This window comes from Parasteatoda tepidariorum, chromosome 5 (genome assembly GCF_982258835.1).
Source record: "Parasteatoda tepidariorum strain Cologne lab strain chromosome 5, Ptep-v5.0, whole genome shotgun sequence".
In the NCBI taxonomy this organism is placed as follows: domain Eukaryota; kingdom Metazoa; phylum Arthropoda; class Arachnida; order Araneae; family Theridiidae; genus Parasteatoda; species Parasteatoda tepidariorum.
Genome location: NC_141759.1, coordinates 14779633 through 14799830, shown reverse-complemented (window position 1 = coordinate 14799830; position 20198 = coordinate 14779633). Strand labels below are relative to the sequence as shown.

The 20198-nt window shown below is 31.3% G+C and overlaps 1 protein-coding gene across 1 annotated transcript in view; it reads left to right on the top strand.

The window, feature by feature from the left end:
- The window catches only part of LOC107456759 (cytochrome P450 3A27-like), an 81944-nt gene that overhangs the window by 35251 nt on the left and 26495 nt on the right, over positions 1-20198 (top strand). Inside the window, exons 7-8 of the mRNA XM_071184919.2 lie at positions 19582-19727; positions 19830-19954. Of these exons, the coding sequence (XP_071041020.2) occupies positions 19582-19727; positions 19830-19954 (271 nt within the window). The remainder of the gene's footprint in view (positions 1-19581; positions 19728-19829; positions 19955-20198) is intronic.

Sequence of the window (20198 nt, the reverse complement as noted above, 5' to 3'; positions counted from 1 at the left end):
TAAGAGTTGATGACGAAATTTTATCTTTTTATTATTTTTTTCTCGCTTTTTAATTTTTTTTTAAATTAAATTTTTAAATATTTCTTCTAAAAATATTTATTTCTATTACTTTTTTCTTCCTTTTTTATAAATCCTTATTTATTAATTTTCTCCATGCTTTCTCTATATTTTTTACTTATTACGTATATATATATATATATATATATATATGTATATATATATATATATATATATATATATATATATATATATATATATATATATATATATATATATATATATATATATATATATATATATATATATATATATATATATATATATATATATGTATATATATATATATATATATATATATATATATATATATATATATATATATATATATATATATATATATATATATATATATATATATATATATATAAGTAAAACCTCGATGCAGCAATATTTTGGGGGCCAAGTAAATATATTGTTATAGAGGGATGTATTGTTATATAGAGGCCTACATACTTCGAGGACACAGTAAGATTTTTTTAAATGTTAATGTTATATATGTATTAACTATTAACATATTTATATATTTATAAATATATTTATATATTAGTAAAAAATTAATTCGCAGAGTGTTAATTATGGTTTAATATTAAAAACAATTGAAATAATGAATTAAATCGTAAAATAATATAAGAAGCATACTTGACAACGGTTTTTATTGAAAAAATCCGATATTTTTGTTTGTTTATACATTTTTTTACTGTTAAGTCAACCAACAAAGTATGCTTTGAGTCCAAAGCACGAAAATGAGTTTCGTTTGTGATTCTTGCCCTACCCATCCTCTATGAAAAAATTCTCTTTCAGTTTCCAGCGTGAAGCGTGTGGTCATTTGTGACTCATGGTCATGATCAGCTTTTAAATGAAGGTGATGAAATCAGAAAGAGATGTTACGTATATGACTTCTTAAGAGATAAGGAAGGCAATTCTAAGAAAGGTAGCTCTTGCGGAGATCAGGCAGAAAAAAATGGGAAAAGATGAGAAAAGAAGAAAAAATTTTTTACATTATTTGAAGCGAAATAATGTAAAAATATTCTGCGAAAAGTCGTTCCAGCGGAATGAGCGAAAATAGAAATGGAATTTTCTGATTGGTTAAAAGTTTGCCGTTGTTTTAAATTTTGCTACATACGATTCAGTTTTCAAATATTTTGAAGATAACAACAGTGATATTTTCTTTCTTATTGCTCTATTCATTTAGAAAATAAATTTTATATACTTTAATATCTAATTATAATTCGCGCAAGTTTCTTTATGCCAGGTGAGCACAAGCATGTAAAATCAACGAGAATAGATTTCTTAATTATCGGTCGTATCACGGATTTAATATTGTAAAAACTGTTTAATAAAAATAAAGGCAAAAGCAAATTTCATTCAAATTGCACGTTTTCAATAATATATATATATACTAGCTGTACCCTGCGTGCGTTGCAAAGCTTTCAGTTTGAATTTAAATTTTGTATTTAAGTGTGTAAATGAGATTTGTGATTATGATTTGAATAGAGAATTTTATTTAATGGTGAAAAAACCAGTGATAGTCTCAACAGTTAATTCTCCAGGATATCGTTAGTGCATTTTCAAACAGACATGTATGGTGATGCACACCGACCATGAAACATATTTTGGATGATGATCTGAAATAATTCTGGATCAATGGCGTCATGAATATTTCTGCTGATATGAGCTGACCAATTTGTCCTGGTGTGAGTTTTTCAATAAGCCAAATCATGTGGCAATTCTCTTTTTCTGCCGTTCAATAGAATGCATCAAACACCGTGTCTCTCTAAAAACATGACTTTTCGCAATAAAACCAAGTTTAGAGCTTAATATTTGTTTTAACTCACGTGTGATAATGCATCATGAAGATCCGATGATGTTTGCCTAAGTTACTAAAGCTCTTTAATTTTAGCGCAAGCAGGATTGCATGTGAATGTAATAAATAACTCTAGCTGTCCATATGCGCACCGATACTTGTAGCAGCACCGAATGAAGTCACTTGGAAACACGAATGTACTGACCTATATTCGCCAAGAAAAGTTTCTATTGATTTGCTTGACCCGATAACAACGTTGATAATTGCTCGGCTGGCGACGTTAAATCTGGTAGTTACACTTTGCCTCCAGAACAGCAAATTCCAGCTGTTTCATTCTTAAATTTGAGAGCACTACAAAACATACATAATTGATCCATTTTTCCGATGATGACGCTTGGGTGAAAGACTATAGTTGGTTGTCGGATCATAGTGAAATGCACTGAGATTCAAATCAGAGTATTGGCAGCGTCTGAATAGCGAAGTGCGTTCTTGATTGATTTTTATTCTTGCATCCCGTTGCTCTGATGTTTCCGACGAACGGGCTTGATAAGTGCGTAGTTGATTTGTTAACAGTCTTCTTTCCTGTTTCTCAGACGTTTCTAAGGAACGGGCTAAAGCATTGTGTTCTCGATTAGTTTCAAGTCTTTCTTCCCGTTGCTCCGATTTTTCTGAAACACGGTTAGTTCTCTTCTTGCGTGCTTGAGATGTTGATCGACTAAGAGCGATTCGTTTAGGCGGCATATTTTTGCAAATATTCTCTTTCAAACAAAAAGAAATGTAGAAGTTGACAGTGGTCGCAAATTTGCTAATTCGAAAATTCACGTATTTATTTTAAATAATAAAAAAGCAATAAAAATGAAATAAATGAAATAAGAAATATAATAATGATAAAATTTAAAACAAAAATCTATTTTTGGTAAAAAATATACTTGTGGGTGCCCCTTGACGAAATTGGTAACTTATGTTTATCACCATTCCTGTTTGCACGGAACACCGCGGTAACAGGAATGGCTGCCAAAACATAATGATATTTTAATAATACATTGGAAAATTTCAGCAAGACATCGGCCAAAACTTTATAAAATTGCAATGAACCCAATGTAAGCAAAATTAATAAACCCAATAAAATGCATTTTGAATCGAAATAAAAATTAATGGAGTAAGCACAGAAAGAAAAGGAAAAAAAAACATCTCACTTATTCATTAAGCTTGAATTTCCTCAGTTTTAGGTGCACAGAATTCTCTAATAGCAGTTAGATACTGTCTAAATTTATCATGAATAGAATCTGTGTTCCTCCATCGCCACATAAATTCGGCGAAATACGAATTGAAAATGGCGTCTGTGGTATCGGAATGGCGGTGACATTTTTTTCTAAAGTCCTTTTTTTATGACTGCCCACATACCTTCGATCCTATTGATCAGAAGCAAAAGTAACCTAACCAGCCGGTATTCAACATAGAACTAACGGACTTCTGAAATTACATATACCGTTGAACATTTAAAAATTACGCTGAAATTTAAACGAATCAGAATCACGATTGGGATTCAACATCGGCCAGCTTGGAGATCAACCGCTATCACAACTTGGTGAGAATCAAGGGGCACCCTCAAATATAGTCTACTCCTATTTTTTAAATGAAATAATTAAAATGAATGTGAATTCGCAAACTTTGTAATAATAAACAATCTAATAGTTTTCAAATGACAACTGTCAGCAATGAAAAATTGCATACTAAATTGAGCTAAAATTGCATACTAAATATAAATAATTATTAAAAGCGTGCAAGATGAATAAAATTTGCTTTTGCCTTGATTGTTATTAAACAGTTTTCACAATACTAAATCCGTGATACGACCAATAATTACGAAACTTATTCTCGTTGATTTTACGTGCTTGTGCTCACCTGAAATAAAGAACCGAATTATGATTAAATATTAAAGTATATGTAATTTACTTTTCTAAAAGAATAGAGCTATAAGATAGAAAATATCACTGTTGTTATCTTCAAGATATTTGAAAACTGATTCGTGTACAGCAAAATTTAAAACAATGGCTAACTTTTAACCAATCAGAAAATTCCATTTCGATTTTCGCTGATACCGCTGGAACGGTTTGTGGCAGAATGTTCTATTGTGAATCTAAACCATTCTCGAATCCTTCTGAAGGTACACAGAAAATTTCATTTAAATCAGTCCAGCCGTTTAGGAGGAGTTCAGTGACATACACACGAACAGACGAAATATATATATAAAGATATATAATAACGGTGTATCCACACCGTTATTTTTTAGTTATTTACAGTCAAAGTAGCATGATTAAGGAGTCCAGTTTCGGCATAATCTTTTATTTTACTAAACGATGGTGAAATAGCAGTTTCACCCCTCTCCAGACGGAGATGGGGGAGACCCATATCCCGTCTAAGCTGACGGATTTCATTTAAGCATGATAAACAACAAAAAGCCACGCAAAAACATTCGGTCCTGCGTTTTATAGGATGATTACAAGTTGTAAAACGGCCAGTCATTATTGCCTTTTTCTGTATTCTTACGCCTCATCAATTTATTTATTACTCATAGCAAATAGTTTAATCTTTCCTTATATGGAAGTGAAAGATCTTAAAATAACTTCTCTTTTGAAGTATAAATCTAATTATTATTCATTTGCATGTTTTTAGCCTTGAAGTCCCAAAATGGAATTTCTACCCTTATCCTTTACTAAAGATATTTTATGAAAAGGAATGAAGTTTTAATGCTTTTATTAATACAAAAGTATTTAATTTTTGTATTACAATATATATTTATTTCAAATGGCAGAGGTAATTAACATGAAAAAGCAAAAACATAGGAACAAAACAAGAAAGTAAAAAGTCATTTCCTTAGGAGCGCTCTTGCTTCCCAATATCACTCGGTAGACGATGACCCGCGGAGGGCCCTGCAGCACAGGATGTGGCTGCCATCCAAAACAGCTTGGCTCATGCATAGAGAACAATAGGGATCAGGTGCCAGCCCTAAACGAAACAGGTGCACGGCAAGGCAGTCATGTTCGGTATATAGTCGAAACTGAGCACACAACTTCGCGGCGCAGCCAGTCTGGAATGGTGTTCTGTCGAAGATCTCTCCACACTCTGGTTTTTACCCTTTCTGACAATTGATGGTGGAAATCCCCATTGATTTTTGATCTAATAATCCTTTCTAAAGTTGAAAAGGGGACTGGGCTATTAAGAGCCTGGAGAATTCTTGTGCCTCTCTTTTGCCAAAACATCAGCCCTCTCATTTCCTGCAATATCACAATGCCCGGGAATCCATTGTAGGTCTACAGTTTTGCCAAAATGGTGGAATTTACGTATCGCATCCTGACATTTTAAAACGTCGCAATTGGAAGGGCAATGCATAGATTCAATCGAGCAAAGCGCCGCCTTCGAGTCTGAAAGGATAACCACATTTGAAAAAGACTCAATTAAACAAAAAAGCTGTTCAAGAGCAATACGGATTGCAACAACTTCCCCGTCAAAAGCAGATCTATTGGCACCCACTGGGGCACCAAAAGAGAAGAGATTACAAGAGATACCAGCTCCAGCATTTGGTTGAACGGGATGAAAAGAGCCATCTGTAAAAACTCTCAGCCGGACCGGTTCCGGGTAACGGATTCCCATCGTCTCCAGCGCAAGAAGGTGGAGAGCAGCGGTAGATGTTTCACTTTTAGCAATGTCCTGTTCAAGAGAGAGCCTGACATTAATTTTTTGGTAGTCAAGAGGGCTCACCAGTTCCACCTGACCTTCTAGTTGGAGCGGATCGATCCCAACCAATTGATCTTTGACAGTCTGAATAAATCCATTTTGAGTTTTTAAATTTCGAGGAGTAAGTTGATAGTTAGTCCAGAAATTATCCATTTGGGTAAGTTTAAAGTATAGTAAGACAGCCCTTTCCCTAAAGACAACATCCAAAGGTTTAATGCCTGTGAGCAAGGTCATTGCGTCTATAGGTGTAGTTTTTACAGCACCTGTTATTAGTCTAAGTGCCTGGTTTTGTAAGACCTCAAGCTTTTGAAGTAGGGATGTAGGCATAGAGATGAGTGGTTCAGAGCAGTAAGTAAAAATTGGAAGGATGTCTTTTTGATAAGTCAGAGCGAGGGTAGACCGGGCACATCCCCAGAGAGTGCCAGCTAGTCGTTTTAAAATAGAGAAGCCTCTTTTTATCCGTTCGGCAACAAATGCAACATGGTTCCTCCAGCTCAGTTTAGAATCAAAAACGGTTCCGAGATAAGTGAAGGAATCAACATTTTCAAGCGTAGTGCCAGAAAAAGAGAGATTTGGTATAATAGGTCGATGCATTAGTAAGAAAGTTTGAGTGGCACATTTATTCAGATTTACTACCATATTAGTTTCCTCACACCAACGACTGAGAAATTCCAGTGCAAGATTAAGTGTGGTCTCAACAGTTGATTCAGCGTGGTGCTTTGATGCTGTGGTCCAGAAAACAAGATCATCCGCGTATAGGAGGCAATGGATGTTAGGCACTGCCGTTAAGGTGTTTATCAAGTCATTGAGGTAGACGTTGAAAGGGGCACATCTGGTAACAGCTCCCTGTGGGAGACCAGTACGGAGATTAAAGCCTCTCGATTTTCCATTTCCGAATTCAACTCTGCAGCTTCTTCCACAAAGGAAAGATCGAAACCAATTAAGCATGCATGAGTGGACACCAAAGTCAGCGAGTTTTTGTATCAAGAATTCTCTCCAAACGGAGTCATAGGCAGATTTAAAATCTATATAAACAGCAGTCAGTACTTCTCTATTATCCAAGAAATCCTTTACCGCCTGACTGAAAAAGGTAACTTGGTCAACAGCGGATCGATTTCTTCTAAAACCTGCTTGCTCGTGACGTATTAAATTGAAATGTTCCAGATACCAGTTGAGTCTCGTATTGAACATTCTTTCCATTAGTTTGGCAGTAGTACTTGTCAGAGAGATGGGCCAAACATTTTCATTGGAGTCTGGGCTTTTGCCCTTTTTCAAGACAGGGATAATTTTGGCACTCTTCCAGCAATTAGGTACGACTCCCCTTTTCCAAAAAACATTGAAGATTTCTAAAAGTACCTTTTTTGCGTAATTTCCCATGTGCTTCAAGAATTCAGAGTGTGTCCCGTCATCGCCAGGAGACTTTTTTATAGAAAGTCTTTTTAAAGACAGATCGAATTCATATTCACTGAAAAGATCAGAGAAGATATTATCGTCTTTTTGCCGATCTTCAGCGGGAGAGCTATTAAATTTTCTCTTGAGAACCTTCGAATTCTTTCTTGCAAAGCAGCGCTTTCTTTGGGAAGAGTGATAGAAATTTCCAAACGCGTTTGCAATTTTAGTTTCATCAGTTAGGCATCGGTGATCAGCATGGATAGGTTGTCTTTGAGGTGGGGAAAACTTATTCTGGATTTTGCTAAGGAACTTATGAGTTTCGGTACTGTTTTCCCTAAAGTTGAGGTTGTTAATAAAAGGCTCAAAAGACATTCGTTTTGCAGAAAGTACTGCCTTTTTAAAAAAGGCTGTCTGTTTCCTCCAAGCAGAGATATCTACAGATCTTCCAGTAAGCTCAGCTTTTCTTCTGAGACGGTCTCGCTTAGTCTTAATTTCATTCAATGTTAAGGCTCAAAACACTTATATGCCTTGGGTCTACCTCTTGGTATAGATCTACGAGCTGAGTACATTATGTGTTTATTAAACTGGTTGATCTAGGTAGATGGGTGAGACGACAGGTTAATAGGATTGTTTTGTAGGACTTCGTCTAAGATGTTAGAGAATTTTCTCCAGTCGGCCTTTCTAAAGTTCCAAGACTTTTTCTTCGAGGCCTTATTAGCCATTTGTGAAGTTGGGACTTTAACAGTGGCAATTACTTGTCTATGACCAGAACCTGAGTCTTCAATCACAGATCTCCTCGTATATTGGCAAAGATGGGAAGACACAAGTAGGAGGTCAGGGTTAGATAGAGTTCCATTATAATGGGGGAATGTGGGAATGTCTGAGTCTCTAAAGATAAGCTCAAGAAGACTAGAATTGAGAAGGTCTTCAACCTCTTTACCAGCAGCATTAACATCATCATAGGTCTGAGAAAGGCCACCAGCATTCCACTGCAGGAAGCGCAGGCCGAAAACCCTCGAGGGGCGGGAGCAAAGCGAAGACATGCCGGAAACTACAGATCTCTTAGCCGTCAAAAGACGTTACCAGGGTACACCACGGGGAGGTAGATCTGTAAGCGTACCCCTAAATATATATATATATATATATATATATATATATATATATATATATATATATATATATATATATATATATATATATATATATTATATATATATATATATATATTATATATATATATATATATATATATATATATATATATATATATATATATATATATATATATATATATATATATATATAATATATATATATATATATATATATATATATATATATATATATATATATATATATATATATATATATATATATATATATATATATATATATATATATCGGCGACAAAAAAAACCTCATTACAACTCCCCGAATGGCAACGTTAGAAAATCGACCAATGGTTGTTGTTAAAAATGTCACATGCTAAATCTAGCTGAGGTGGCTCAACATGTAGCTCTTTTAAAAACGGAAACTGAAATAACCGGAGAGAGCATTCTCATCAAATGTGATCTCTTCCGAAGTTCACCTTATCAGCTGCGGCAATCTCTTACTATTAAGCTAGTAGTCTTTGTCGATAGATCTCTATTTCAGTATTTTGTCGAAAGCGCTTTTTTCACGAATTTATATATTACGAATTTATTTGACGATTTTATTTGTTTTATTATTGTTATTAGTTATGAAAAAACAGTCTCAGTCGTGCTGTTACGCTTTAAGATTTTATACTATAGCATATTTCTAATATGTTTAACGAATTACAGGTGATTTATTTGAATTCAAATTTATTTTAATGACTTAGTATTTACTAAAAAGATGTAATTTTTTTTAAAAAAGAAGTTTTTATATAGATTTGAATGAATGTTTTCAATTCTTAGAATTTTGCGCATTTGTAATATACCCAAGTTAGTAGCGAGCGAAGCGAGCTTGTTTTGCGAAGCTAACCATATATGTTTGCGTAGCAATTTTCGGGGGTTTGCGAGCATTAGCGAGCAGGGGGTGTAGCCCACTAGTTATTTATATTTAGTATGCAATTTTAGGTTAGCATAATTAAGAATAGTTTTTGAAGATTTCATTGCTGACAGTTGTCATTTGAAAACTATTAGATTGTTTATTATTACAAAGTTTTCGTATTCACATTCATTTTATTTCTTTCATTTAAGGTCCGGCAGTGGACTGATCGTTAAGACACGGTTCCCAGCAGATCACCGAAGTCAAGCATCACTGGCTGCGGTCAGTGTGCGGGTGGGTGACCACTTGGATCAGTTTGCGTAGGGACCGAGGGTGTGCGGTATGGGTCATCGTTAAACTGTTCTACCGTAAAGTGCTCGACTTCGCGTGTAGGTCGTCGGGCTACCGAAGCGGGGTTGCCATCCCCTCTGCGGAGGATCAAAATTGTGATGGCATGTCTTCGGATCATCCTCAGGGATGTTTCCCAGACCGGCGCCAATAGCCCATTGTGCAGCTTTAGTGCGACGTAAATGAACAAAACAAACAAACAAAACAAACAATCTTTCATTTAAGAAATAGATTTTTGTTTTAAATTTTATCATTATTATATTTCTTAGTTAATTTATTGCAGTTTTATTGCTTTTTTATTACTCAAAATAAATATGTGAATTTTCGATTTAGCAAATTTGCGACCACTGTCAACTTTTAAATTTCTTTTTGTTTGAGAGAGAAAATTTGCAAAAATATGCCACCTAAACGAATTGCTCTTAGTCGATCAAAATCTCAAGCACGCAGAAAGAGAACTACCCGTGTTTCAGAAACATCGGAGCAACGAAAAACGACTTGAAACAAATCGAGAACACAATGCTTTAGCCCGTTCCTTAGAAAGATCTGAGCAACAGGAAAGAAGACTGTTAACGAATCAACTGCGCACTACTCATGCCCGTTCGTTGGACACATCAGAGCAACGGGATGCAAAAATGAAAATCAATCAAGAACGCACTTCCCTATTCAGACGCTGCCAATACTCTGACTTGAATCTCAGTGCATTTCACTATGATCCGACAACGAGCTACAGTTTTCAGCCAAGCGTCATCATCGAGAAAAATGGATCAATTATGTATGTTTTGCAGTGCTTTCAAATGTAAGAATGAAACAGCTTGAATTTGCTGTTCTGGAGGCAAAGTGAAACTACCAGATTTAACGTCGCCAGACGAGCCATTATCAACGCTGTTATCGGGTCAAGGAAATTAATTGAAACTTTTCTTGGCGAATATATGTCGGTATATTCGTGTTTCCAAATGACTTCATTCAGTGCTACAAGTATCGGTGCGCATATGAGCAGCCAGAGTTATCTATTACATTCACATGCAATCCTGCTTGAATTGAAATTAAAGAGCTCTTATAACATCAACATCATCGAATACAAACATAGACCTAGGCAAACATCATCGAATCTTCATGAGGCATTACCGCACGTGAGTTAAAACAAATATTAAGCTCTATACTTGGTTTTATTGCGAAGCGTCATGTTTTTGGAGAGACACGGTGTTTGATGTATTCTGTTGAATGGCAAAAAAAGAGAATTGCCACATGATATGGCTTATTGAAAAAATCACACCATGACGAATTGGTCAGCTCATATCAGCAGAAATACCTGATATCGCCATTGATCCAGAATTTTTTCAAATCATCATCCAAAACATGTTTCATGGTCCGTGTGCATCACCATACATGTCTGTTTGAAAATGCACTAACGATATCCTAGAGAATTAACTGTTGAGACTATCACTGGTTTTTTCACCATTAAATAAAATTCTCATTTCAAATCGTAATTGGAAATCTCATTTACACACTTAAATACAAAATTCAAACTGAAAGCGTTGCAACGAACGCAGGGTACAGCTAGTATATATATATATTAATGAATCCATGATACTGCGGCTTTGAGGAGAACTCTTCCAGACTGAAAGTCTGGTGCTGTCTGCTGCTATGGTAACAAGCGAGAGCACATTTCTAATGGGGGTGAAATGGAGGAAAGAAGATGTCAATTGGTTTACTTACAACGACCTACGCTAAGATTAAGACAAAGCTATTCACCCCACACCCCTATTCGAAGTGATCTTTCTTCGTAACCATAGTACCCGCCACGACGCGAGATCACTATTTACACTATATTTATCCTTACTGTCTAAATACTAACTTCAATTTTAAGTCTTTTAATAATAATGAGTGTATTTATTTTATTTTTAAACTTTTAAAAAATTACAATAATAATAGAGGGAAAAGAGGTAACAACAAAAATAAAATTAAATATGACTTAAAAGATTTTGTTAATAATTGCATTAGTTGCTATGATCAACCCAATGCTATTAAATCTATTAAAACTATGATTTTAGAGATTAAGCTTAATTTCATAAGAAACTTTTTTTAAAGTTAGATCAAATAAAAATTAATTCAAAACAAGAAATTTAAAATTTTTTAAACTTAGTTGAAGATTTAGCTAGATATAGGTTTAAAAATAATTATACGCGGAAGAATATATCCAAACAAGATTTTTTAATTATAGATTTTCCTAATAAAATTTCTAATAATCTTTACTTAAACGTACTTCTTGGTAAAAATAAAAAGCTTCTTCCTATTCAACTAAATTGTAAACCAACTTTTAGATAAACAAAAGATTTGAAAAATTTAATTTGCAATTATAGGGCTACGGATAATTTGAACTATTTGTGTAATTATGATGAGTATAAAGATACTTCTTTTTTTGATGCCTTCCACAAACATGTTGTTACCGAGAATTTAGATATTATTGATAATGATAAAATTTAAAAATTTATGCTTCTAGGTTCTAAATTTAGACCATCTTTTCCAACATCTAAAAATAAAGTAATTTCTATTTTTATTAAAAATTTTGATGATTTGATTATCTTACAAGCATAATTTCCCAACTGAAGGTTTTTTCGAATGGAGAAAGAAAATCATTTTAAAATCAATATTAAAAGGGTCAGATTTGCTTTTCGTAAGAAATTAATTTTTAACTCTGTTCTAAAATAAGAAATTAAAAATATTCAAAATAAATTTTGTATTACTACTGTTGATAAAGCTAGTAATAATTTTGCAATTATTTGAAATTTTTTTTTATAAACAACTTCTTTCCAATGAACTTAATAGCAATATAACATACAAAAAACATAACATCAACAGTGATTATATTATTAATAAAATTAATGCTATTTATAAAAGACTTAAAATTAAACCAAAAAATATTAACCATTTTCCTTTTCTTTTTGCCAATCCAAAATTCCATAAGACTTCAACCAAATTTAGGTTTATTGCTAGTGGCGTTAAAAGTAACATGAAATAAATCGGTATTTACTTTGAGAGCATTCTTAAAAAAGTTATTAAAAAATTAATAAGCATAGTGAAAATAATAATCATTCAAATTGGAATATTACAATTACTTTGAGAATTATTACATTGGAATATTACAATTACTTATTTACTTTGAGAACATTCTTAAAAAAGTTATTAAAAAATTAATAAGCATACTGAAAATAATAATCATTTAAATTGGAATATTACAAGTAGTATTCAGGTTTTAAATACACTAAATAATTTAAATAATGTAATGTAAGTTAAATAAATTGAATTCACTGTTTTGATTTCAAAAACCTATATACTTCCCTTCTAACAAATAAATTCATGATGACCTTCTTCAAATTCATAGCATATTTAATATCAGTGATATTATTAATGAAGAAAAATTGGAATTCTCTAGTACATATTAAACTCAGCTAAAATTATATAATATATAATTACCTCATTTTATTTTTCAACAAATTAATAGTATTCCCATGGGTATTAATTTTATATATATATATATATATATATATATATATATATATATATATATATATATATATATATATATATATATATATATATATATATATATAATAAATACAAGAAAACACTAAGAAAGTTAAGAAAAACAATAAGTATCATTTATTGCGCTTAAGCTGCAAGTAAACAGCACTCATTAGATAAGTTCAAAATGAAGAATAAAACAAAGAAAAAATATAGACATATGAAAAAAAGAGGTGGGAAATAATAAGTAAAAAATAACAAACAACATTTTATTTAAAAATAAAATGTTGTTAATTAATAAAATAAAATAAAAAGAAAAAACATTAAAAAGGGGGGACTATAAAGCGAGTAGCAAAATCATAACAACTTACAAGGACGGATATTTTTCAAGAATGATTTAAAAATGTTTTCGCAGAAAGATTGCCAGATTACAAAATATGAAAACATAAGATGAAAACAAAAGCGCAAATCGAGTGTAACAAGAGGGTTTTAAAGTGTCGTTCTTACTGCACTGCTGAAGTGATTAGTTATTATGAGTTTAGATTTGTTTGTTACCAAGGATGGGCCCGAAATAGATGTGCGCAAGGTAATATTATACTGGATAATTTTAAAAATTGATCATAGATAGTTTTAGAAGATAGATGTTTACTTAAGAAAAAATACTATATAGAAAAGAGAAACATAAATTGCCTGCTTTGCAAATAATTTTAGCCGTGGATTTGCACGATATGGATTAGCACATAGAAAAATTATTTAAATTATCAAAGAAAAAATTTATATAGATAATTTTAACACGGATTTGACCGAAATGGATTTCCACATGGAAAATTGTATAAATTAACAAAGAAATTTTTAGCAAGCAATTTTATCCACGGAAATGGATTTGCCCCGAAATGGATTTGCACATGGAAAAACTGTATAGATTAATAATTTCCCTTGTTAATCTATACAGTTTTTCCATGTGCAAATCCATTTCGGGCAAATCCGTGGATAAAATTGTTTGCTAAAAATTTCTTTGTTAATTTATACAATTTTCCATGTGCAAATCCATTTCGGGCAAATCCGTGTTAAAATTATCTATTAAAATTTTTTCTTTGATAATTTAAATAATTTTTCTATTTGCTAATCCATATCGTGCAAATCCACGGCTAAAATTATTTGCAAAGCAGGCAATTTATGCTTCTCTTTTCTATTTTGTATTTTTTCTTAAGTAAACATCTATCTTCTAAAACTATCTATGATCAATTTTTAAAATTATCCAGTATAATATTACCTTGCGCAGATCCATTTCGGGCCCATCCTTGGTAACTAACAAATCAAAACTCATAATAACTAATCACTTCAGCAGTGCAGTAAGAACGACACTTTAAAACTCTCTTGTTACACTCGATTTGCGCTTTTGTTTTCATCTTATGTTTTCATATTTTGTAATCTGGCAATCTTTCTGCGAAAACATTTTTAAATCATTCTTGAAAAATATCCGTCCTTGTAAGTTGTTATGATTTTGCTACTCGCTTTATAGTCCCCCCTTTTTAATGTTTTTTCTTTTTATTTTATTTTACTATCTTATTTTATATGTTATTTTTACTTTTTATGATCTATTCTATTTGTAGTTATTTTATAAAAAAATTTTTTGAGTGCTCCTCACACTATTGTATTAATATATTTTGCTTTGGCTTTATTGATAAAATATCAGAAAGCACTCTGTTTTGCGGATATAATCGTGTGGGCTGAAGAAAAGGTTATATCTTTTTTTCCGGTTTTTTAATTAACATTTCATTTTTTTTTAAAATAAAATGTTGTTTGTTATTTTTTACTTATTATTTCCCACCCCTTTTTTTCATATGTCTATATTTTTTCTTTGTTTTATTCTTCATTTTGAATTTTTATATATATATATATATATATATATATATATATATATGTGTGTGTGTGTGTTTGTAAAATCACATGTAAATTTTCCAATTAACTCCTTCTTTCTCAGATTCATTGATGATCTATTAGTTATTAATTTTAACTATTTCGATATTCTAGACAAAGAAATTTATCCAGATGAATTTATTCTTAATAAAACAAATAATAGTAATTCTTCAGCAAATGTTTTAGATTTAACTCAAAATAAATGAATTTTTTCATTGGAAAGTTAAAATCATTTCTTTTGTCAAAAAGTTTAAGTGTAATTTTTCATTAATATTTAAACTCTAACTTAGCAAATAAAGTTTTTAATAGATGATGATAAATACAAAAACGATTTAATTTATAGCTATTTTCCTAGTCCATTTCTTAAATTGTATTTCAAAAATATTTTTAAAAAATTTGGTACATTAATCTTTGCTTTTTTATTTAATATTTCTGCTTTTAGAATGACCTCTGATTTTTTTAAGGTAAGAACTAACTATGATAAACTATTCTTAAAGACACTGGACGGAATAGTTCGGATGTATTACCTTTTACACTAGATTAATTAAATTTTTTTAAAGTAACTTCTTAATAATTTGTAGCCTCTTAAAATAACTTGAATTATTTTGATAGTCCAGTATAATAAACAGTTTATTATTATTATTTTATTCCTTTGTGTATTTATTATTATTATTATTTTTTAAGAAGGGAATGGGCTCCGGTTTATAATCTACATCCCCCGATGAATGCAGGTGATACGTGTAGAGTGTAGATTTTAAAATTATGCAAGGATGTATGAATGAAGGATAAAGTCTATAAACGGCTTTCTATGCATATGTGTTGGCTCTGACTTTTAAATCAATCACTTTATGAAAGATGGGACTGTGTAAGCCTTAAAATTATGTAAGGATGTATGAATGAAGGATAAAGTCTATAAACGGCTTTCTATCCATATGTGCAGGCTCTGACTTTTAAATAAGTTACCCTATGAGTAATGGGACGGAAGTGAATGATTTATTCCTTATTTTAGACTGTTAATTAAATTACAACGTTTACCAATCTTTTTTAATAAAAGCAATTGCATTTTCTTCTTATTATGGGTTTTATTAAATTATTTTTCAGAATAAATTTTTTTTACTAGTTTTTCTCATAGACGGCAGCACTAGTATGTTACTTGCTTAAAATTTTTTTTTCAACCAAATATATTTTGTAATTTTATTTTATTCGATTCAAGCTATAAACACAGCTTTAAAGATTTTACCTCTTGGCGAGTTTTGTTAACTGTTTAATTAGTGTTTCACTTTTAAACCTAAACCGCGTTTTGCTACAAGCCAGTAAGTTTAATTACTGCTTTCTTTTACTTCATGCTATTTTTCAAAAAAAATTTTTGTGATATCGACGCAGATAAAGAATAATTTTTATCTTAGGATAATTATTCATTATTCAGAAATATCGCATTAAATTACAACAAAAGATGTGTCTTGAAGAATACTTTTGGTTTTCTCATTTTTATAGTTTTATATATATATATATACATATATATATATATATATATATATATATATATATATATATATATATATATATATATATATATATATTTATATATATATATATATATATATATATATATATATATATATATATATATATATATATATATATATATATATATATATATATATATATATATATATATATATATTCAAAACTAAACGCTATATCACGTTTCAATATTCACATCTTGTCTGTTAATCTATTTGATGAAACAATTATAATTAAGATTTGTTACTGTAAATGATTTTTTTCACATTGTTTAAAAAAAGGTTATTTGTAAGAAAGAGGACAGTCATACCAGCATAAAGTTTATAAATTCATAGTATTCTAGAATTTTATTTTGGCTTACCAAATTTTTTTTTTTTGGGGGGGGGATGTAATACAAAAATTATAAATACTTTTGTATTAATTAAAGCATTAAAACTTCATTCGTTTTCATGAAATATCTTTGGTAAAGGATAAAGGTAGAAATTCTATTTTGGGACTTCAAGGCTAAAAACTTGCCAACGAATAATAATTAGATTTATATTTCAAAAGAGAAGTTATTTTAAGATCTTTCACTTCCATATAAGAAAAGATTAAACGATTTGCTGTGAGTAATAAATTATTTTGATGAGGCGTAAGAATACAGAAAAGGCAATAATGACTGGTCTCTTCACACTTTTTAATCATCCTATAAAATGCAGGACCAAATGTTTTTGCGTATCTTTTTGTTGTTTATAATGCCTAGCTAACGTACGTCAGTTTAGACGGGATATGAGTCTTCCCCTCTCCAGCTTGGAGGGGGCTGAGATGTATAATTTCACCATCGTTAGTAAATAAAAAAGATTATGCAGAAAAGAACTTCATTTTTCCTGTGATGTGGACAATTAATCAAATAAATATCGGGGTTGTTGCCCTGTTATTTCATATATATATATATATATATATATATATATATATATATATATATATATATATATATATATATATATATATATATATATATATATATATATATATATATATATATATATATTGTTTTTATTTTTGTACCTTTTACTTATCTCATTTCACCTTTAAATTATGTGGTACAACAGTTAAAAAGTTAATATAAAAGAAAAGTGATTGAACTATTAATCTTAGTTTGCAGAAAGATTAATTCATTGTATGATTGCCATTACGTAAACGCATCGTAAACACTCTTGTAGCTTTAAGTAAAATATTATAAATAATATTTTTGTTAAAAGTAATTATTGTTAAAATATTATAGCTATTATTATTATTATTGTAGTAATTGAAATGAAAATAATATTCATTAATTTCATTTTTATAATTTTCTTTGATAAATTAAATAATAACTATAATATCTGCAAAATATTTATTTATTTGTTGCAAATCCAGCATATCAGTTTATGTAACATTTATAGTTATTTTTTTCAAACGTACTTCAGTTTAAAAGTTACAGCTCAGCGCTAAAAATATATATTTCTTCCAGGATCTAAGTACATAAAACCTTATCAAGCGTCCTAGGGTGGGTAAATCTCATCACCTCATATCGTGCTGATCACGTAGACCGCATTATTTTGTCGATCAATCCCGCGTCCATTAGCACATCTTCCATTGTTGTTGTTTTTGTTGTAGTTCATTTACGTCGCACTGGAGCTGCACAACGGGCTATTGACGACGGTCTGGTAAACATCCCTGAGGATGATCCGAAAACATGCCATCACAATTTTGATCCTCTGCAGAGGGGGTGACACCCCTGCTTCGGTAGCCCGACGACCTGCACGCGATGTCGAGCACTTTACGGTAGAACAGTTTATCGAGGATCAATACCGCACACCCTCGGTCCCTACGCAGGCTGATCCAGGTGGTCTCCCACCCGCACACTGACCGCAGCCAGTGATGCTTGACTTCGGTGATCTGCTGGGAACCGTGTCTTAACGATCAGTCCACTGCGGGACCATCTTCCATTGTTATGAGACTAAATTTGATAAAACGATTGCTATCTCCACTCAATCACTACGACGTAGTGTCACGTGATATCAAGCTCTGTTTTTCTACCTGGTAAAAGAGCACTTTCTATTTTATTTACTTTCATTATTATTTTAGCATTTGTCAGCTCCCTTCTCACTTTTTTTTTCTGTCATGCTATGCACCAGCGTTCACAACAACGTTGCTGGATCAACTCATTTTCCACCTTTTTGCTGCTTCGTCGAAAGAAAAAAAGAAAATGCTTCTCTCATGGAACGCTGAAGGAAAAGAGACTGGATGATTTGGATCTGACGCTGTGGTTTAGTTTTAGTTGTAAACATAAGTTATTTTGATGAAACTATGTCGTATTACGGGACAGGTGCCATTTTTTCAAAGACAAAACGCCATTCGATCCATTTAAGAAAATACTAAGATATTTTCATCCATTGCGAATATATTTAATTCGCATAGGTTACAGTTTTCTATAAGCAAATTGAAGAATTATTTCGAAAAGCATTAATAAAACATAATTCGAGAATAAAATATCACAATGCAGGATATTATAATTTTTTTTCTTCGGACATCTTGATTTTTAGTACAAAACCGCGTCTAGTTTTTCATTGAAATCTAGAGGTTGCGAAAAAATTGGAGCTTAGGGGGAAAGGGAATATTTGAAACCTTGCCTTCTTTTAATTCTCATTAAAGAACTAATTGAAGAACTACTTTAAATACATTGAAAGAAAAATATAGCAATAACATTCGAAAAATTTTATTTGTTCGCAATGCCAAAGATTTATGGGTAGTGTAGATAAGTTTCGAGCAATACCATCAAGCTTGCTCAAAATCAAGGATAATATTTTAAGGCAGAGGGTGCGATTCTTGATTTTTCAGTGGTTCCATTGATAGACAAGAAAACGACTTCAGCCGAACACACGCCACTACTCGTCACATTCATTCCTTCATCCATCCACATATCATAATTTTGAACTATCTAGATAACGATCAATCTCCAATTCAATATCCCTTGAGGTATTGATTTGATACTGGAATTTAAAGAACTTTAACCATTTAATGCACGGAGATTCTTTGGCTATTGGGATTCAAACTTACGTTCTCAAGAACACGAACCCAATGCCCAACCAAGCTATCCCGGCTTGTAGAAGGAATGAGTTGAATTTGAGTTCAACCTTTTAATCAAGAGATCAATCGAAACTCTAATTTATCGTATTGTTTGCAATAATTATAGGACAAAGTTTCAATATGTGTTTGCTTCTAATTTTATTTGTTTTTTTTTTAAGGTTTTTTGATGCTTTTATATTGGACGTGTCTGCAAGTTCTATTTTTTCAACGAAAATCGATTCCTTCAATGATCCAGCAAATGTCTTTGTTCAACATGTAGTTAAAAATAATGGAATTAAGTTCAAATTGAAAATGAGTCTAACATGTAAGTTTGAATTAATAGAAATCTTCTGGGTTTGTTTCGGGGTTAAAATATAAATAATTTCCTGCAATATTTTTAATCCTTGTTTTATTTTCCTTTATTAAGTACTTTTCAACTCCATGGACTTTCTTGGAAAAATTGTCAAGGTATCTGGGCTAGATTCAAGCTCTTCTGAATTTTTTACTACCTTCGTAAAAAATATAATCTCTGAAAGAAAACGAACTAAAGAAGTACGATTCATTTATTTATAATTTATGATTCAGTATCTTGAATGCATTTTTAACTAAGATTTTCAGCAGTTGTTAATGGAAAATACAAAAAATTATAACACTATGGAACAAATTTTTCTGATGTGCGAGATTTTTTTTAGCAAATCTTAGATACTTTCATATCACTGATTTCATGTCCGCAATCGGTTTCTCCTTCCAAACTACAATTTTTAATGACATTTTTAGTCTATAATTTGCCGCAAAA